The following is a 13,732-nucleotide window of genomic DNA, read 5'->3' as shown; positions in this document are numbered from 1 at the left end:
TTGCTCTAGCTGTTGTCGATGTCTACTAGTGATGGTGAACGCCAGGAGAGAGTTGTAGTAGCGATATAATCTCAGGATCTGAATCGAAAATGAGAATTTCCATCGCTGAAGCCATTGCAGTATTCGCTCTCCAAGCAGCAGCGAGAGGGAGCGCAGCGATGGCCTGAAATAATCAAGGCAGGTGAATTTCCTCACCCATCGACTATTCCTGGTCTTCTCAATCGCCAATACCCTCGCTGGACGCAAGTAGATAAGTGAAAAGTACATATTCAAATCTGACACAATTTCAATAATTTGAAATTTTGATGCAATTGTTTGGCATCTGGTATTCACGCAATATGGCTCTTTTCCGTCCATTTCGCTATTGTTGAAGCGTGCAACTGGCGGCTATACACTAGTACAGTGGTCTCCTGTTGCTCTGTGTGAAGAAGGGCGATGTCAGCAAGTATATTCACGATTCCAAGTACACGGATCTAAATTGTCAGGAATATGGACAATTGACTCAGAAATAGATATTCCAGGTATGGCCTGTATCTGTAGTTGTGTGCTCGGTCAAAATATTTTCTTACGTGGACACATTGATACCAACAGATTCAGAAAAACATAACTTGCACATACAAAATGTGTCTTAGTTTTATGCTATAGGTCCATCATTACCGATGAGTACCCCGCGCATACATTATATGCCTGGTACACAAAGGGTTAAAGGGGAACTGTCACCAAAAATTTCTTTGTCTTATCTTGTAGTTCTTTGGCTCCTGATCACGATGGTGTTATCCGTTTTTCTCTGCGATAGCTGGAAGTGGGTGGAAACTTGAAAAGAAGGTGCCCAAAATTGTCCCGAAGTACCGAGTGACGTCACGGCGGACTTGACCTCCACGCGTACATTCGTCGTCAAAAACGAAGTCCAGCCCGTGTGCTGGTCGATCGAGCTAGCTGTAGGGGTGAAACGGTTCCATGTTTTTCATGTTCGGGTACCCGAATGCCAGCATAGTTTCCCACGGTTCGGGTATCGGTTCCATGCACTCTTTTCTCCAGACCGACCAAATGCGTCCGTGACAATTATTTTCAAGGTAGAAACCATTTTTACGAGCAAGAACGAGACATCGGAGAGTCCATGTGCGAAGGAGGTACGCTCGTAGTGACCAGGATCGATAGGAGAACCCTTTGGAAGGGCGGTGATCATAAGGTAAGACATTTAAAAATCTTGAGTAGACTTGGCGTGTACATGTATTTGTACGAGAAGGAGATTTTCGAGTTTCGGTTCGAAATTTGACGGAACGGGTACCCGATTCTTTTCAGCTGGCGGTTCCAAAACCGGTTCCTTACCCGAACCGTTTCACCCCTAGCTAGCTGTTCCAATGTACGGTGCACGTGTGCCTTTATGTGACGAGTGCTTACGCCAGAGACTTGTAACTGATTGATTTCACTACATACTCACTGGAAATTGCCTCATATCAACTGCAAACTTGCCGCCGCGAGATGATATCAATAATATTCACCGCATATTCACCGCATATTTACCGCAAGTTCACCGCAAATTATGCCATATTATGCCGCGTTTTTTGCCGCGTTTTTTTGCGATTTTTTCCGCGATTTTCCCCGGGGACAGCCACTTGCAACAATTCATTTGGACGTAGCTTGCCTAGAAGTGGCTGAAAAACGTGATTTTACAACCATGTTAAAAAAAAGCCAAATCACTTCGTACTGACTGTAGCCCGTTTTAGCCACTCACTCTTATTGTCTGTAATCTCTGGATTTGGCGCAAAAATGAACAGAAATGCAGGAGGCGGTTCAAAAAAATTCCCGCTTTTGGAAACAATTCATTTCAGAAGGGCAATCAGTACTTTGTTTGAATGGGTGTGCACTTCGCTGCATCCAGACTGCTATCTCGCCAACACTGATGCAGGGCTTCCCACGATTCCGGAGATAGGACAAGTGGACAGTGAAGCAGACGGGAAATCCTGCCTCGCTGGCTGCGCCCAACTCTTACTATCGTACTTCATAGAGATACGAGGACAGTCAGCGGCCGATAGGGGGCGGTGGGTGGAAAGAATGAGGCTGACAATCACAGGTGTGGGCGCATCGATTCCCCCCCCCATTCAAACCTCACCGATATCTCAGACAGCGATTGTGACACAGAAGACAGGCGCACACCGTGGCAAAGCCAAAAGCGAAGGCGAGACTTCCGTAGAACGAAAAATAAATTCCGGACGACGCACTCAGAAAGACGATAAGTATGGTTATCATCACAAATCGTATGATTGTGTGCAAGGTTTGTTCACTGAGTGTGGAAAGTTTGTGGCATCGCCAACGAGTTGAAGTACAAACGTTTCCAGTTTACACTCGCACACACCTCGTTGATTCCTAAAACACCGCCACGCGACGATTGCTGCAACAACTCGCAAGCGATGACCCCAGACAAGCCGCCTCGAAATACATCGCTCAATCGTCCACGTACAAACTCGCGCGCACGAACAGCCATCAGCTCGCGCAACAATCAATGATTATGTTAGAAAGGAGCCGGGGTTAGAGAACTGGCTTACACCACTACTACAGTTTGATCGACTCAACAGAACTTCTTCAGAAGCAACAGAACTCTGATTCTGTGATTCTGACAGATTTCTGACTGTGATAAAACACAGTGTGACCCCATGGCCCACACTCATTCCTGCAATGGGCTGTCGGACGCGGTGCAATGGATGGAGAAAGACTTCCGGGCCGCACTAAACAAATGGGACTTTTCACAAATCGCACAAGCACGCATACACACAACCACTCCAAAGCACAATGTAGCTCTGTCGCCGCAACAAGAACGGAGCGGAACACGGCCCGGTTCGCAATCATTATCTGATGCAGGTCCAAAACGACACAGTCACACAGGGATCTACAAACCAAGGCCGCAAGGCCACATGCCAGAATATACGGAACACATGAGGAAAGAACAAGACAAACACATTTCATTCGCTTACTAGGTTATAGCCGTTGCAGGGTCGCTGGTGGTTGCATGGAAGGCCACCGATGTTCCAAATAGCTCCCCTGGGTTTCCTGGGTTTACCTTTCGAACGACCTGTCTCACCTCGATATTGAAGCCGTGCACAAGACATACGCTGGCTAAACCGAGCAAGAGAACTAACCGAGTCATCTTCTTCGCTTCACTACTGCCCTGCGGCCTGGCGTTCTCTCTCCTTCCTATCTCTCTCGCTCCTCTCCCACACCGAGAGGATGCTGCACTCAATTGCTCTCAGCTCGTAACCTGCGGTTCAACTACTGAGAAATCAAAGACTGAAAACCAAATTCTCTCCTAAAATGACCACTGCCACTGGAACTACAGTGGTAGAGCGAGAAGGGGACGATTGTTGGTGTTCGTCCGCGTATCGCCTGCTGTTTTACCACATCGAACCAGCCAGCTATCCACGCGCATCAACACCCTATTGACTACAGAAGGGCTGGGAGAGATCTAGCTGCTCTAGTTGCCTGCGAAGCACACACGCAGGGAGTGGGAGCTGAAGATTCCTTTTCAATGAATCCGTCAAGCAAACTTTAGTTTTCGACACTGTACTGCCACTACGATTCAAGCACTCCAGCCATTCACTCTAGCTGATGATGCAGTGTCCGACCTCTGCATGCATGCATGCTCTGCTAATGTAGCCAGCTCCGCAGATCTGCTTGTACTGTACTAGTCTGTAGTCTGTACATCATGTACTGTACTGATTTGTAGTGTAGAGTACAGTGTAGATCTACTGACTGTGTGTACTGTATATCTACTGCATACACTGACGTAGATCTACTGAGTACTCACTTCAAATCAAAAGACTAGCAGTAGCACTTCTCTCTACCGTGGACTATGTACACTACTAAACTGAGTACGTAGATCTACTGACCTGTCGTGTACTGAGGTAGACTGGCCCATACATTCCGGACGTCGACAGTCTGTCACTACTGACTTGGCTACATGCATTGTTGTACTGTGTAGTCACTCGCTTTGAAAAATTATTTCCGACCCGTCGGGCCGTCGCCGATCGATCCTCCGATCGAGTGTCGAGCTGTGTATGGATGTCGACGACAGCGCTGTTGTAGTGCTGTACATGACTATACAGTGTACTGACAGTCAGTGACACAGCCACAATGGCTACACTTTTAAAATTTCGACAGGTCGCCGATCCGCGCGTAGATCTACGCGCGTGTCGACTGAAGCGGAGTGAAGGGCTAGGCTACTGACTGTCGACACGTCTGAAAGAGGTACATAACTTTAAATATAAAGTTAGTTTCGTTTGGAATTAACTAACTGTTGCTTTCGCTGTATTCTTTAGGGGGCACGAAATAACTAGGGTAACAGTATGGTATACAACTTTACAAGCATGATTGTGTCCACCTTGTTTCATGCTGTCGAACTAACAACATGATTGTATTCGTAGCGTGCGTTGGTAGCGCTCTGTTACTATCACTCTGCGTCAGTTTCGAATGGTGTGTTCAAGTAGGCGCTAGCTTTGTCGACTCATGTGGAACACGTAAAATTAAAAATGACACAGATTTGTGTACGCTATAATTATGCGCGTTTTAGTCCACGCACACACGCACGCACGCACACACAGACACACATACACACACCACACACACACACACACACACACACACACACACACACACACACACACACACACACACACACACACACACACACACACACACATACACACCACACACACACGCACACACACACACACACACACACACACACACACCTGTCCTGTCCTGTAGAGTCACTGCCGCAAAAGGGTCACGTGATCCCATCACTGGGAAACTTGAGAAGAGAGAGAGAGAGAGGACACGACGCTCGATGACGCTCCAGGTGCACGGGATTTGTGTACGCTATAATTATATGCGCGTTTTAGTCCACGCACGCACGCACACACAGACACACATACACACCACACCCACACACACACACACACACACACACACACACACACACGCCACACACACACGCACACACACACACACACACACACACACTGTGACAGTCCTTTGCCCACAAAAGAGGCTCTAGCCCAGAAGACACTGTGAAAGTCAGTCAGTCGTATATACATGTACATGCACACGCACATACATACATTCATGTACGCACACAGTGGCACACACACACACACACACACACACACACACACACACACACACACACACACACACACACACACACACGTGTACATATATGCGCACACACACACTCTGTCACGCGCACAGCCACGGACACAATCATACCAGTACTCATAGCCTCAGACTACCGAGCTGCACGGGATGTACACGCACATACATGTATACACACACGAACACACATACACGCGCGGCGCACAGACCCCCCCCCCCACACACACACACACACAAACACACATACCGTACAGCTACATGTAGCTGCCGCTGCTCTGACGAAATGCTACTGACACTGTGACTACGAGCGTCCGATTTCCTTCACAGCCGGAGACCTAGATCTACATGTACATGTACGTTTTGCGCGTCAGACGTCACGACGCCAAACGAGTACAAAAAAGCAATGCGAATGTGAAGTCTGAAGAGTAGGGGTGTGCGGATAATGCTCGAGAAGGTGGCAGATTCTGCTGGAAAAGCAGTGAAATCGGCAGAACCATACAAACCTTATGGCGGGCAATTCCTCGAATTCTGCTCCATTTCTTTATCCACATACCAAACGTGCATGAAACTTACCAGAAAATGTACCGAATTCCGCCATTTTTTCTGCCGGCATTATCCGCATATGCCTACTGAAGTGTCTCTAGTCCACAGCCTAGGTACATGTAGCTGTGTGTCTTGTACTTCAAGTATGTAGCTCGAGTGGAGGTGCACCTCCGCCCGGCCTTACAGTTACACACAATAAGTATCCCTAGCCCTGGCCCTGGCCGTTGCCGTTTGACGGACCACAGCACTCAGCAGCCGGTTAGCACTGGATCCGTCACACGCAACACTTCTCCCAGGCACAAACCAACAACATTCCAACTACATTGTAGGAAGGCTCTAGTTCGGAAAGGTCCAAGAGGGGAAGGAAAGTTCAACGAAGAAGAATACGAGGTACAGTGTATGCCCACGGCAACAAAGAAGAGCTGAATGTCTCAGCACTCCTTGTCAGTTTGGTGCCATTTTGTCGCACTCGCTGACTCTATAATTATGATCTGGTATATAATACGTTGGTGGACAGTCATGACTCGTAAACTTGTGTCCATCTCCTTTTTACCATAATTAAACTGGCTCTCCACCCGAGTTCAAAACTGTCAGAACATTAATTTTCATTTACACAATTTAAAATCAATGTAGGAAGGACCTTCTTGCTGTTCAGAACTTCTGGGAAGTGTACGTGTGTGTGGCCAGTCGGCCACAGAGCGCAACGGCGGCATACCGCCATGTACAATGATATTATACATGTACATGTACAGTCCATTCATCGGAAACTGGCCCGCTGGATTTTGAAAGTCGGATTTGGGCCGAATTGAGGATCAAAAACCCACTTTAAATCTCAAAAATCTGGGTTTGGGATCTGCTTCTCCATACATTTTGCCATGGCATACCTGTCCTAATTTAGTAAAACCTGGCTGAATTTCTATTTCCCTGTTCTTGGACTTTTCTGGCCTCAAATGTGGCAAGGAGTAATTGCACGGGTCACACAATGCAGGATGTACATGACTGTACTGTTGTTTTCACGATATCTACAGCTATGTACAGGAGACATCAAAAAGTTAGGGTGCCAGTTTCCAATGAATGGACTGTAGGTCTACATGTAATACGGTGGAATCCAGTTCCCTGTATTTAAAAAAAATTAATGCTAAACACACACGTGCAGTCACGCAGACCTACGGAATAGTGCACGTGTGTGTGTGCGCGTGTATTTGTGTGTTTGCTTGGCAGACTACAGTGTACTGCAGTAAGAGTTACTACGTGTAGTAGTTGTAATACGCACGGTGTAGTGCTCATTTTGCCGTGCATGTGCGTGGTAGAAGTGTTTCTGAATATAAACTATTCATTAGTTAGTTTGTCCATCAGGCATCACTGACTATTAGTAAATCGTCTGTGTGTGTGTGACACTGTCACTGCATACATGCGCATGTACAAAATGTCATTGACGCAGCGTGACCAAGCAAAGGGAGTGGCAAAACCACGCAAAACTGTCTTTGGCACTAAAGATGACATAATAATAACAATAAATTATAAAGAAGAATAAGATCTACCATGTGCCATGCACCGGTCCATCATATGCATACTAGAAGAACATCATTCTGATGTACTGTACTGTGGAGTCTACATGTATACATATTATGTATGACATGTCATCGCGAAGTGTCAATCCATCAACAGACTCAACATAATTATTATTAGTGTCATTGCACAGAATGTACATGACATCATAATTTTTTTAGGTAGGAGATTTAAACTATGAGTATGAGTACGAGTTCCTGACTAAAGTAAACGGTGTCAGTGTTGAAGAAAACCAGGCCAGTGTCCTAGATCATGATGACATCATAATAATTAAATAATTATACCAGTACCGTAGTTTTCGGAGTATAGTGCGCACCTTTGTATAACGCGCACCCCCAATCTTCGTTGGGGGTGCGCACTTCAATCCTCATTGAAGTACATGTACATGCATTTCATATTCGGAGCACAGTGCGCACCTGCGACTTAGGGCCTAAAATAGCACATCTAAAGTGCGCACTATACTCCGAAAAATACGGTACACCAGTAGTCGTATTATGGTAACCATGATAAGTTCATGCTTAGCTGATAAAGGACCAGTACAGGTCTAACTCGGAGATTGTCACATCCAAAAGGACGGGCTGGGCTGGGCTTCTTGTCTAATGATTGCCTTAGCGGCTAACTTTGCTACATGTACCGGGTATGTGCATGAAACGCAGCATGATACTCAGGGTTATAACAATTACCTAGCCGGTTGTCTCTGTTCTCTTCTGCCTTTGTGGAGGTACATTGCACATTTATGGCGCCATCTACCCCCTACTCGTACTGACAGTTGATCTAGGCCTCTTCTATGGCCAACTTCATGACTATTGTCATGTAGGGATCAATAATTATTGCACATCCGCGATGCACCGTTGGCACTGCAACGACGTTACGTGAATGTAGTGGCAGTACACAACACGATTCTAAATCATGACTGCAGTGACACATGCATCAAGCAATGCAGCACAGGACAACGCCGCGCACTACTAGTGTCGTGAAGGGTGTCTTTGACTTTGGGTTCCTCTTCTTTAGACTTTATTTCAATCGGGTTTCCCTTACACTAATCCCGAATTACATTGTAGGTTTCCCTGCTGCTACCGGTATACCCCTCATGAATACATTGTGCAGTGTACAGTGCATGGGTATGTTCCGGTATGCGTAATCTCGCACTTACACAAACGGACACTGTTATCAATGTACATGTACATGATTATGTGCGGGACACCAAGAGTACAATTAGATAAACTCTCTAAAATGACACTTGACTTGGTCTAATAGATACAGTAGCACACTATGAAATGGTGGTGCAAGTGACGATGAACTTTTTTGGTTTGTAATACCAAGAGTACATAACCCCCCAGAGTGTGCAACTCCCACATACCCTGTTGTCCCGACAGAATTTCAAGTTGACGTCATTATTTATGACGCAATGCTCCTTACAGCAGTGATTTACAACATGTGTACGGGTGTCAACGCATCACACGTTTTTCTTTGCAATAATTTGTACAGGATCGATCGGCTTCGGTCAACCACAGGTTCCGGATTCGTCTGATAATCCGTGTACAGTGCGCATTGCATCATCAAAATGACGTCAACTTGAAATTCTGTCGGGACAGCACCCATAGTGGAGTTGCACACTCTGGGGGGTTATGTACTCTTGGTAATACTATAAGTTAATTAACAGAGGCCGTCAGTCAAAGCCATGACTCGGTTGAGATTCACTTCACCCTCACAGAGTCACAGTGCAAGTGGAATGACATCACACTCCCCTCAAATGAATCGGTATTCTGTAGACCGTTTCCTGTATGGACACGACGGCGATTTGGAAGTAAGAACCCAACGTACAGTGTACTGCGAGGAGGAATGTGCGTGTGCGCGTGTGTGTGCATGTGCGTGCATGCTGCCTTGTGCGCGGGCGTGCGTGTGCGCGCGTGTGTCCCATGTGGTGTAGTGGTATGTCCATGGCAGCGATTTCCAATCGAGAGGTTGCGGGTTCGATTCCCGACGATTGTGGTCACACACGTCTTTCTTCTCTTCCTCAGACTCTTCCTGACTCTTCTTTCGTTCTCCTGGGTGGTTGGTTACCAACAGTCAGTGAATTCCGGAGTACATGTATGTGGTGTGATATGTGTGCGGGAAAAACTTGAAAAAGACCATAAAGTAGGGATTCACTGGCCAGTAGAAGCCACTTCATACATGTAGCTGTGTGGTGTAGACCAGGCTGAATAGTGGCGGTCAATTCTTCAGCCTTGCAAGCTGTTGAATGGTAGGCATATGCGGATAATGCCGGCAGAAAAATTGGCAGAATTCGGTACTTTTTCTGGTAAGTTTCATGCATGTTTGGTATGTGGATAAAGAAATGGAGCAGAATTCGAGGAATTGCCCGCCATAAGGTTTGTATGGTTCTGCCTATTTCACTGCTTTTCGAGCAGAATCTGCCACCTTTTCGAGCATTATCCGCACACCCCTATTGAACGGTGCAATCTCATTCTCAGCACAAGTTGCTATGGCCTTCTACTGTAGCATCGCTATCATCGCCTCCTGCGCTGGGTGTCAAATGGTCAAAACTAATGGTGTGTCACTGGCAGTCCTTTCAGTGCTACATGTTCCTACCTTTTATGATGATACCGCGGCTAGAAGTTATCTCGCATCGTCTGCGCTCCGTCCCCTCCAATAGGCTCCATCTGATTGTGCGTTGTAGTAAAAACACAGGATTGTAAATGTAAGCACACCCATGCAGTGAAGATACATGTACATGTACATGCACATATATGGGAATAGTTTTAAATTTTTAAAGTTTAGTTAGTTTTTAATTTTAGCTACTATCATTTTCGTCTTGGGGGCTAGACAAGGGGAAGTAGCCATGTCGGGGCATGAGCCCGCCTTTCGGCACCGGGAGTTGCAGCTCGCTCGACTTGACTCTACTGAGTGCAGAGGACCCGCACCTTGATTATCGTATCCGTTCCCGAAGGGAACTCACGACGGCCGCTAACACCCGATAAACCCTAGCGGCAGATGCAGCGCCTAACGGTGGGGGTGAGTGGGCAAGTCTCACAACCACTGGCACAAGTGCCGAAAACGACCCCATTAGCTGCATCCATGTACCCCTTGTGCCTGGCCACAAGTTCCCAGTTGACTGTGGGTAGCAGCACAGCTGGAAAAACCGCTCCCAGGCAGGACTTGAACCAGGTACCTCTCGTATCTCAATCATGGTCTTTGACCAACCCACTGTGCCTGCCTGGTCACTAGTTTGGAGTAGTAGTTTGGAGGGGGTGAAAATAGTAACTCTGGCTCTGGGACAGGTGGTCGCCTTATCAGAGAGGTCACCTTGACAGGTTGTACTGTAACTCCGAGTTTCACTCACGAGGCAATCATCAGACAGCTGTCATGTTGTCCACAACTAGAAACTGTTGAGTTACAAATAATAAAATAATAATATAAATAAATTAATAATGTACATGTATGTCTGGTGATCGCCTCGTGAGTGAAATTCGGAGTTACAAAACCGTCTTCATCCTCTTGTTGTAAGTACATGTAGCTGGGACCTTTAGGTATCGAGCAGTATTGGACAGCCTGGAACCGTTCTGCTTTACAATACAAGTCATGTAGATGTACATGTAGATGTGCATTGCACAAACAGGTCTTCTCGATGTGTGCATGATTGTACAGTGTATATTGGCAGTGCTGGACAGCAATGGACGCTTTTTCTTTTCTTTTTTTAAAATTTCGGCCAGTCGGCTACTATCATTTTCGCCTTGGGGGTTAGACAAGGGGAAGTAGCCATGTACATGTACATGTAGGGGCGGGAGCTCGCCTTTCGGCACAGGGAGTTTGTAAGCCACTGGCCTTCCTGATCTTTTCCTTATCTCCTTGTAATTCTAACCTTGGCCCTTCCTCCAAGTCTAAGACGGAATAATCGTCATCAGAGTGCCGAAAGTGGGTAGTCGTTGAAGCAGGTCAACTCCCGGCTCAAGCATTCATTTTGCTCGCCGAGATAGCTGGTGATCTTCTGTCAGTTCGCGTTCGCGTGGTTAGACCAGTTCGCGTACACAGGGCAGCAATGCTAACCTTTTCGCTTCTGTCTCTTTTGCGCTCTACTGCATGTGATGCTGGATTGTCCATGTGAAGAAATCGTTTAGAAAAGAGAAAATTAATTTGATGACAGTGCACCGGTAGTCTGGGCTGCTTATACTATAGAGGTGTGTGTGGTGTGTGTGCATGTGTGTGTGTGTGTGTGTGTGTGTGTGTGTGTGTGTGTGTGTGTGTGTGTGTGTGTGTGTGTGTGTGTGTGTGTGTGTGTGTGTGTGTGTGTGTGTGTGTGTGTGCATGTATGTTGATACTCAGAGCTTCATGGCTATGGCCTAGCTCCTGGTATTGAGCACTTTTTGCAAGGGTTTATCGACATAGCCCGTAATAGCGCACCACCAGCAAAGCGACACCTCCTTTGGCACTGACTTCCTTCAAGTTCATACAGTTTCTTTCTTTCTTTTTTTGCTGAGCTGCTGGCCAAGCAGGACTTGAACCTGGTGCCCTCTGTTTCTCAATCATTTTTTTGCTGACCTAGTCGAGGTCGGCTGCATGGTAGCTTGCAATAGTTTGTGATATGCGGTTTGATGCGGAGAAAAAGCAGAAGTGGGAAGGCAATAGCAAACACATGTACTGCACCTACATGTACATGCACATGCACACAATATGCAGTGATGCAATGACAGCCATTGTTCCGCAGACTTGTAGTGCTGACGCGATCTTTATTAGGAAAATTGAAATAGAGATGTGAAATACAGTGTAAAGTAAAAAAAGTAAAAGTAAATTATCGTATCCGTTCCCGAAGGGAACTCACGACGGCCGCTAACACCCGATAAACCCTACAGTGTAGATGGAGCAAATACTACTACTCCTTGGAAGCAGACTGGTACGTGTACTGTTGTACTTGTAGTGCTTGTTCCGGCTTTGCACTACTGTCCGGAATATTGTATTATAGTACACATTGTAATGATCATCAGTGCCATGCCCTTTGGAACAGTATACTGGAACTGACCGTCGCATTCGCAGAATCTGGTGATACTCCGGACGGTATGCTGTCATCGCATCCACAGTCACGCAAACATTTCTCCATAACTTTAAACACAAGTCATGATTGTGCATTTAGTATAGAATCGGATCTTGCCTGTTCAACCATTACTAGTATCAGTTGTCTGATGGTTGCCTATGGACATGAAACTATATGACTGTACATCATCGCATTAGTTACAACGATGATAGCTGAATATACCAGTGCTTACTTTAGGACGTTTCCGGCCTGAGACCATCTGTTGGGTCGACGTTGTGCTTGCTTGTCTGCGAAATAATTAGTTTCCAGCGAGGTTCCGGTGTGCGCGTAAGCTGATTGCTGCACCCTGCAAGCAACACGATCGTTACGAGTTGTGGAGGCTCAGCCACTGGCACTGGTTGGGGTACTGGTTCATAGGGACTATTTTTAGGCTGCAGTGTGCAGTGCAGAGACGTACATTGTGGTACCACACATGAATGGCATGATGCCATCATACACATAATGTGACATAAATATCATAGGCTTTTTATTGTTTTAGCTTCCGACCACGGAGCTGCTGACACGCTGCTGCATGCTACGCAGCCGTCAGAATCATTATCACGTCACTCGTCAGTCTTCCTTCAGCGGAACTAATAGTAATACTCATGCACATGACATGTACATGTGCAATGTAGTTTCCCATGGAGGAACGGATGGATACCAGTGTCCCCGATTCATTATTCTCGTCATTGTGAATCTACCTGGGGTACCTCAAGGCTTCAACAATAAAATGCCAGCACAAACACATCAGCATGCTGCATAGTCATTGTGCTTGCACATGAAAATCCTGGCTAGTGATGGCGTTCATGTATACCATGTATACTGGCTGTAACGAAACCATTAGTATCCGAGCCCAATGACAACGTGCATTTACAAACATACCGGTACCGGTAAACGTCATGAACAACCTGGGGGACAGAAATGGTCGAAAATTCGGTTGGACATTTCCTTCCGTTTTATGCTTCCACAGTAGGGATCAGTCGGTGGACATTTCCTTCCGTTTTATGCTTCCACAGTAGGGATCAGTCGGTGGATATCCACTTCAACTCACAGCTGTCATTTCAAACATGGACTTCGCGGAGAATTTCACACCTGTGTCAGGGAAATAGTGAGACTGGTTTGTCTGCCTATTCATACTGGTCACAATTGTGTGTGTGTGGGGGGGGGGGGGGGACCCTCAGGACGAGTTCAGCTGCAAATAATGCTGTCCCAACATTGTACACACCCTCCTGCTGAAATAATTGGACGCATGCAGAGTATCCGAGATATTCAGGCAGAAGTTCATCGTTCTTGTCTGGATGTCTCGGAATGGGCACGCAAGTTCTGATCTGCTACTGCAAGCCCTCCTAGTTCCTTCGTCAGCTGGCCCAACTAGGTTGCACTCCACCATGGGTCTGCGCCAAC

The 13,732-nt window shown here is 46.5% G+C and overlaps 1 protein-coding gene across 1 annotated transcript in view; it reads right to left on the bottom strand.

Annotated features, from left to right (window-relative positions):
- LOC135826443 (integrin alpha-8-like) overlaps window positions 1-3,558 on the bottom strand; it is a 71,481-nt gene extending 67,923 nt beyond the window's left edge. Inside the window, exon 1 of the mRNA XM_065339053.1 lies at window positions 2,973-3,558. Within this exon, the coding sequence (XP_065195125.1) occupies window positions 2,973-3,145 (173 nt within the window). The 5' untranslated portion in view covers window positions 3,146-3,558. The remainder of the gene's footprint in view (window positions 1-2,972) is intronic.
- Between the last annotated feature and the right edge of the window lie 10,174 nt (window positions 3,559-13,732).

Source organism: Sycon ciliatum, chromosome 10 (assembly GCF_964019385.1).
Source record: "Sycon ciliatum chromosome 10, ocSycCili1.1, whole genome shotgun sequence".
NCBI lineage: Eukaryota > Metazoa > Porifera > Calcarea > Leucosolenida > Sycettidae > Sycon > Sycon ciliatum.
The sequence above is the reverse complement of the archived record's forward strand: the minus strand, read 5'-3'. Positions and strand labels throughout refer to the sequence as shown.